At 52.4% G+C, this 8,177-nt stretch overlaps 1 protein-coding gene across 3 annotated transcripts in view; it reads right to left on the bottom strand.

Annotated features, from left to right (window-relative positions):
• Positions 1 to 3,463: 3,463 nt before the first annotated feature.
• The window catches only part of shq1 (SHQ1, H/ACA ribonucleoprotein assembly factor), a 33,067-nt gene continuing 28,353 nt past the window's right edge, over positions 3,464 to 8,177 (bottom strand). For all 3 annotated transcript variants that reach the window (XM_079748762.1, XM_079748760.1, XM_079748761.1), the window contains exon 12: positions 3,464 to 4,458. In XM_079748762.1, coding sequence (XP_079604888.1) covers positions 3,684 to 4,458 — 775 coding nt within the window. In that variant the 3' untranslated portion in view covers positions 3,464 to 3,683. The remainder of the gene's footprint in view (positions 4,459 to 8,177) is intronic.

Here is an 8,177-nt window from a genome sequence, read left to right as displayed (position 1 = left end):
ACAGCATACTGTAACCTGGGCTGCCAAGGAGGCTGGAGTAGGGGTGGTGGGGGTGGTGTCGGGGTGGAACAGGCGGAGCTGTGTGGTACAACCTCCTGGTCCTCCATCCTAGCCAGTCCGTCCTTAATGAGAAGAGAGAAAGGAGAGGAGGGAGAGAGAGAGAGAGCGAGGAGGAGGGAGAGGACAAAAGGAATTCTATTTGCGCACGCCCTTTGGAGGAGTCAAGCCCCTGAGAGCACACACCTGATTCATTTCTTCTTGAGGGCTATTAATCTCTTCAAGCACCAGAATCACTTTGCCTCTCAGCGCGGGGAGAGGAGATTGAGTTTTCTATCGCAATCAAGCAGGAGGCCTGCGAACAGGGGGACGGCAGAGAGGGGAGCCGTAGTGTGCAGGCACCACACACACACACGCACACGCACACGCACACACACACACACACACACACACACACAACCAAGCGCTTGCTGCTACAGTCGCCATGGAACACACGCTTTGGATGAAATACTTGATTCCATTTGGAGGGAGAGTTGTAAGAATGAACACGGCCAACAAGCAGTGCCGGTAAATCAGCGGTTTCGGTTTTTTTTCCTCCGGGGCCTCTTAATGAAACGAATCAGTTTCAACCGGGTTTCCCCCGTTTCAATTGTTCCGGTGGTTCAGTCTTAACCGTACTGCAGCCAGGGCCTAGACAGCCTTCCGAGTCCTGGAGCACTACGGCTCCGCAATTAGACTTCCGACAAGCGGGGGCGGGATTATTAAACTAAAATAAAGACTGGGGCCCGGACAGCATTACCCCAGTTTTATTCGAGGTCGCGAGGGGTCAAAGGGCGCATTGTGTATCTTTCGCATTGGGGTCGGTTCATCAGAATGCGTGCACCAGACCATTAATTAACACTTTAACCCAATTCATCAGCGGCGAGCATTACAGCCGCGCAGCATTAATCGTGCATTACAGACCAATGATCGGTGCTGCCACAGCTGCGGAGCGCAGAGCTAGCCAGCGCTAATGGGGATGCTACGAAGGCCACTTTAAAATGAAAAAGTGCCAGGGAGTGTGGTGTCACTAAATCAATACAGAGGTCTCCTCCTCCTCCCAACCCCCCAACACGAAGACAGGACAGGGGCCCCCTGCTGGGTCTGATAGTCCCCCTACCCGTGTCCTACACAGCACAGGTGTGTGTGTAAACAGGGTCGGCGTTCCACAACGCAGTAACACAGTTCAGTCACGGGGATAACAGCATCGAGGCCCCCGGGAGGCGTTACGGTGGTGACGGCGGTGATGATGTGTGAGGAGGGGAGGGAGCTCCATACCATGCTCATTCATCTCCGTAGCATGACACCCCCATGGGGACCACCCCCGGAACAATCCACATCCTCACCATCACCATTCTCTCCGTCCCCGCCTCCCCCTCTCTGACACGGGGGGAGGAGCGAGAGGCGGCCGGCCTAACCACAGCGGACCGGTTCGGCCGGCGTTCCCCTCAAACTGTTCACTTGCTCGTGAATGATAGAGGAACAACTCACAATCTGGGTCACTTCAATCCCCCGCCTCCCACCACCACCACCACCACCACCACCCCACTCCCCCATCAATTACACCCGATCGCCCAAAGGTCTGCTTGCCGTTGACTAGACAGCTCTGGAAGTAATTATTAGTGGAGGTGATTTAATAAAGAATATATAACAGCGATACGGAAGAGGTTCTGAAGGACACGGAAGAGACCCCCCCTCCCACACACACACACCTAATTCCTCTGCTCCTGTCTGCTTGGGCTGACTCCGGAGTTAGCTTATCTTTCAAACAAACATCCCCCCTCCCCGCTTTCCGTGCTCCATCTTTCCCCCATCCGTGGAACGCTTCCCCTCATCTATCTGCCTGACATGCGCTTCCTTGCTTGTTTGTTTTTTGTTTTTCTCTCTTTCTCCCTCCGTCTGCCCGCGAGACGCAGACAGCGATATTGAGCCGTGCCGACGGGCGCTCCCCCTCCCCAGTCTGATGAATCAATCACTCCGGCGCACAGGCAAGCACGTCCCTATCCCTGCCCCAAACCCCCCTTCCCTCCCCTCCCTTTCCCCCACAAACACAAACACACACATCCTCGCCATCCTCCCTCGTCGTTCGTCTCCCGTCTGTCAGCACACACAGCGGGGCTATTTATTTATTTTTCCTTCTGAGAAAGTTCTGCCGGCGCAGACCTCAAACGCGTGGTGTATAACCCGGGAAAGCGTTGTAGTCCGGGAAATTATGATGACAGTTACACTCGTTGTGCTGCAATGTCTCCGAAAGATAGATATATTAAGTCTTTGTGAATTCGAGTTGTTTAAGAGAAGGGTGCTTTGAAGTTAATCAACGGTTTGACTTATCTATACTAGAGATTTCACGCGCGTGTTGCGCACGCTCAACCTCTAGTTGTAATTAAACCCATAATGTGGAAACCCCGGTCGCTAATCTAACAAATTTCTGAGCGCATAATTTTAATAAAATGTTGCCTATAATGTCACAAAGTATAACAATTTGGTTTACCTATTACGTAATGAAGCAAGCATAATAAAAGGGGTGTGGGCTTGCAAGAGTCGGTATATGATGTAGTGTCTAAGTTTGTAAGAGGCGGAATAAGTGCGGCCGCTGTCACTGTAGTTTGTTTTGGTTTGACCGCTGACAGCATGGAGGCAGAACGGGCAGAACTCATCGCGATCATCTTAAATGTTGCTGCAACGATGCATCATATATTCCGTTGCATTCACAACATCCGCAGCATTGATCGATGAATGATTGGAGCATGAGTTAGAGACAAATAGAGGAAACTACGAAGAAGAGAGGCGTTTTCTATGTTTAAGTGAGAAAACAGGGAGTATAATCTTCAGCTAACTGTCAATAATAAATAAAAAAATCTATATACGCATGCAGCTGTATGCTGAAAAAGCTCATGTATTGTAATTTATTGTATGTGTACTTTTAGGGTTATGATAAGACCTATCTTTTAGCGTTCACAATGAATGACTCTGAAAAGCAGTGCCAATATTTAAATATGTTTTAACCATTTAGCGAACAAAAGGCAACAGGCTGATTATGATTTAGGTGGCCACTCAATGACACGCAAATGCAGACTAAAGCGTCATCAACACGTGACTAGCACGCGCCATTGCAACTAGTATTGGTTAGTTGAATATAATAATAATAATAATAATTTTGAAGTGTGAAATCTAAACCACATGATCCATGTAGCAACAGTTAGTGCTAAAATGCCCACATTGTTATTGTAACCTTTTACACCTCAGTGAATCTCCTTGGCAGGTAATTGGCAGCGGTGCAGACAGGATCATTTCCAGCTTTCTTGTGAGAACTAAGAACCAAGTGGAGCTCAGGCATGCTTCAATAACCAGAAGAAGGCAAGTGACATTGATTTTAAATGATTCACTGATTGTGTTTTGTTCCGATTTCTGGTAGTTTAATGAATTCAACAAAAGCAACGGTGAAAGTGTGAGACAAATACAAGAGATTCCACATGCAACAACTAAATAGTAAAAAAAAAGAAGAAACGGTCCGATATATCGACTTCAGCACCGCCAGGAAGCATCTAACCCATAATCAGTCTGTTAGTATCACATCCCCACTAGGGCTTAGGATGGCGTCCACTGGCCGTGTTTGAGGTCAGACGCTCCTTTCATCCTTTTCCTCCCTAGAGGATGAAGTCCTCCTGGTCCAGAGGCCCGTCCGGCTCCACGATGAGCAGCGGGTTCCGGCGAGGGGTGAGCTCCAGGAAGTTCCCGGTTTCGGAGGCCGCACGAGCGGTGCCGGCTGGCGCGTCGCCGCGCCGGGTCTCGGGGTTCACCTCGACGCGGCAGGAATGCTCCGAGATGTGCAGCCCCGTGGCCACCTGCTCCCCCAGCTCCTCGATCAGTACCCTGCGTCTCTGGCCGGCCGCAGCTGGGAGAGGCTCACGTTCCCCCTGGGGCGAAGCGAGGGCCAGCGGAGCGCTGAGGGGGAGGGGAGCCGGGGCTGGGGGAGGGGATGAGGGGGAGGGCTGCAGGCGCTCCACAGGGTTGGTCTCAGCTGGTTTCTTCCCTCCTCCCTCTCCTCCTCCTCCATCGGTGTGGGGAGCATTGCCCTGCCCTTCAGCCTCACAATCCTCGCTCTCCTCAGAGGAGTCGCTACTGCTGCTGCTGCTGCTGCTGCTGCTGCTGCTGCTGCTACTGCTGCTGCTGCTGCTTTCCTCGTCGTCTTCGTCGCTCGATTGGCTGACGCTCTCCGGACCTTCGCCGCTGCCACCGCCAGGAGCTCCTCCTCCGTGCTCCCTCTTTCTCTTCTTCTTTTTCTTCTTCTCCACGACCTGCTGCTGCTCCTCCACGACCATGATCGCCGCCTGCTCCAAATCCTCCAGCTCCAACTCCAGGTCTCCTTTCCTCAGCGGCGTCTTCTGCAAGGAAGCGGCCAGCGCTGTCACCTTCCTGGACCTGGGAGAGGGGGAGGCGAGGACCGGAGGAAGAGAGAGAGGGAGAGAAGAGGGGGGTGGGGGAGACAGGAGTGAGAGAAGGAGGGCAAGGCGGAGAGGGAAGGGGAGAGAGGGAGAAAGAGAAAACAGGGAAAGAGGGGGAGAGAGACTCATTTAATAAGTGAGCCACGGATGAGTGTCAAGGGACCGGGCAGCACAGCTAAAGCCAAGTCCAGATTCCACTAAGGTGGTGCAAGGCGCTGGTGTAAGCCGAGAGGGGCGGGAGCCTCTTGTTCAGCGCTGCTGAGGAGCACAGCATACGAGAGAGGGCGAGGGTGGTGGTGGTGGTGGTGGTGGTGGTGGTGGTGGGTATTGACTGAGCTGTGCGCTGCGTGCTAAAGACATCGCCACGGGATAAACATCAGTGGTTCCCAAACACCCACTACCCTGATCCCTGCTCCCGGCTCCCCCCACCTGCATGCTAAACAGGCGGCGGGTCTGGCGCCAGCACGCTCCGCTGGTGGCGGCCTCTCAATGAAATATGGTAATGCAGCGGTTTAATAACGTCTGGGAGATAAGAAACGCAGATACGGCCGCCTGGCTCTCCCCTGTTGCTAGCTCCGTGAACCGATAAGACACGGAGCAGGACTACACGGCCCAGCCCAACACACACAAGCAAACGCACACACACACATTCACAAAGATGTACATGCATATACAGGCATGCATGCACACACACACACACACATTCACAAAGATGTACATGCATATAGAGGCATGCATGCATGCGCACACACATGTATTCCAACAGACGTCCATGCAAGTAGAAGTCTGCATGCGCATTTGTGCACACGCACACAAACACATTCAAACACACACACACACACACACACACACACAAACACACGTACTGTACATGCATAGAGAGGCATGCATGCATGCGCACACACACATTCACACACACACACGTACTGTACATGCATAGAGAGGCATGCGTGCGAACATACACACGCATTCAAACAGACAAACATGCAAGTAGGGGGGCTTTTGTTGAAACGTTTCCATAATGCGAGCAGAGGACTTCAGCAGCCTGCTGCCACCGCTTGTGCTTTATTTGACAACCGGTTTTCTGAATATCTGCCCAGTACACGTGGCAGAACACACATACGGACGGGCCCAGTGCGAATGGTCCGCTCATCCACCCTTCCACACCGCCACTCGGGGGTCAGGACGTTGCCCGGATGCAGTGTACGAATAAATCAAAATATCTATTTACATAACACATGTACAAATGAAAAACAGGAATCTGTTAAGATAACGGCCCCGAGCGCTTCGGCAACCACTTGACCTTTGAGACCGCTGCAGAGAGAGCGAGAGCGAGAGAGAGCGAGAGAGAGAGAGAGAGAGAATTAAAGCCACGCACCCATGGTATAGATTTTATCGATGCGTACCTCCAGAGGAACACACACGCGGTGGGGGGGGGGGGGGGCTGATGAATGTCCCCCTTGTGGTGCTGGTTAATGCGATCATCCCTCCATCGACTGCATATTATTCATAGCTGGGGAAGGGCCTCCCGCTCCTCAAGCGGATGCTTTTTGTCCCCACCGCCCCCTCCCTCTCCTCAAATCGCCACGGTGATTAGGAGCCCTGACCTCTGTGGGTCGTTGTTGGGGGTATTAAGGGTATGTCCATTCAACAAGGTATTAAAGGGTGTGTGTGTGTGTGTGTGTGTGTGTGTCACGGTGACGTGTGTGTACGTGCATTCTGTGGTTCATGTACCCCCGCCCCACAGTCCCCCCCTGGCCCAATTAGCCCACCGCTGCCCTTTCATCACCAGGCAGCCCCTAATGAGCCCCCAGACTCCCCCTCCCCACACTTATCCCCTGCCATCCCAGCAAGTGAGAGGAGTGTTTATAAAGGTGGTGGAGCAGGAGGAGGGGCGTGGACAGAGGGGGAGGGGGGGGTTTGTATAGGATCTCAGGAGGAGCTGTGTAAACAGACCTTATCATTGTGTTATATCAGGACGCCGGAGCCCCGGGCACGGTGGGAGGAGGGGGAGGGAACGGGAGGGCGGGTTATCCCAGGAGGATATAGAGAGACAGAGAGAGAGCAGGCTTTCCCAGGAGAAAGTAGTTGAGCGAGAGAGAAAGAGGGAGGAGGAGAGAGAGAGAGAAAGGGAGGAGGCGGGGAGGGGGTGGGAGAGAGAGAGATCCAGGATGCAGAGCAGACTCGTAGATCCCGCCGGGACTCAAAGGCTCATTACGGGACAGACTGACAGACCGACAGAATGCAGAGAGAGCGACAGAGCGGCTGCGTCTCGGACTGCGCTGAGGGCAACCTGAGGGTCTAACCCCCCCCCCCCACACATGGTGATACAGGTTGTTGTATTTATTTAAGCAACATGAGTCACACTTTGCCCTGATATGACGCACATACACCATTATGAGACGGACAAAACATTAATAGAGACGGAAATAACAAAAGTATAAAACTAAAAGAACATTTGGCGTATAAAAGGACGAGACCTCAACGCCTGCGAAACAACGCTCAATACATCGCTCCAGCCCTTTTCATATTACAATATTACATTATTGAAAATACTTTTCCATGAGCCAATGTCTTCTTCACTCCCCCAGCCTCACCTGATGATGATCACAGGCGGCCTAAACCTTGTAAAAACCACCTGTGAGAGCTTCCTTCCTTCGCAGGGAGAGCCCGCCCCCCCATACACTCCCCCTTACCGCAGTGCCACTTCAAAGGCAGCCCCCCTATATTCTCCTTCCCCCGTGGGAAGTCATTATTGAGTTAGCATTGAAAAGGGGCGCTTGTTTTTCTCCCCTCCCCTCTCACCGTAGGGGGGATGGGTTTGTGTGTGGGGAGGGAGGGGGATGAGAGAGAGAGAGAGAGAGAGACGGGGGCTTTACGGTGAATAGAATTCCCTTCAGAACAGAGGAGCGGCTGAGGAGAGGGTTGTGTACCAAACCCGTCATTACCGCCGCCGCCGCCTCTCCACTTCATTAAACCGAGGAGTGGACGCATTGGGAAAAAAAGAGAAAGAAAACTTTGGAGTGAGACAGACATTTCCATCTGCTGGGGTCTTTGTGTAAGAGTGAGAACTACATCCCTGTGTGTGTGCGTGTGTTTGTGCGTGTGTTTGTGTGCGTTTGCGAGCGTCTGTGTGCGAGCGTCTGGTTCTGTGTGTTCACACACACACACACAGTCAAAGCAAGCGACGCACACGGATGGATTACACCCTGACGTGAGCAAATCCCATTCTGTGGGTTTTCAAACACCTCTGATAAAGCCCGGGCTTCACGTGTACACGTCTGTGTAACAGAAGCCCGGATTTCCTTGAGTGAAAGCTTGGGAGGAGAGATGCTGCATTATTCACACGCTGAAGTGCATGAACGCCGTCAGCGGCAGAGACAGCCCGTCCGCGACGGAGCGCATCGACTGTCAGAAGATGGCCGTCGCGCATCGCAGAGAGACTCTGACGTGAGACCTTTAATTTCCCCGCCCGTACCTAGTGGTAGATCAGAGGGCCGCCACGTAGGCTCAGATGATTGGAAGAAGCCAGGAGAAAATAAAGGGATTTTTGGGGTACTTTTTCTGGTTACAGCACCAGAAACAAATAGCTGGAGATGTGTTTTGCGAAGACCAGAAATGTAGACATTGCCATTTCTTACCACAACATATCTGGCTAACATGTACATACAACATGTGTACACATTTGCACATGTA

This window comes from Pollachius pollachius, assembly GCF_949987615.1.
Source record: "Pollachius pollachius genome assembly, chromosome: 12".
In the NCBI taxonomy this organism is placed as follows: domain Eukaryota; kingdom Metazoa; phylum Chordata; class Actinopteri; order Gadiformes; family Gadidae; genus Pollachius; species Pollachius pollachius.
This window is presented reverse-complemented; position numbering and strand designations above follow the sequence as displayed.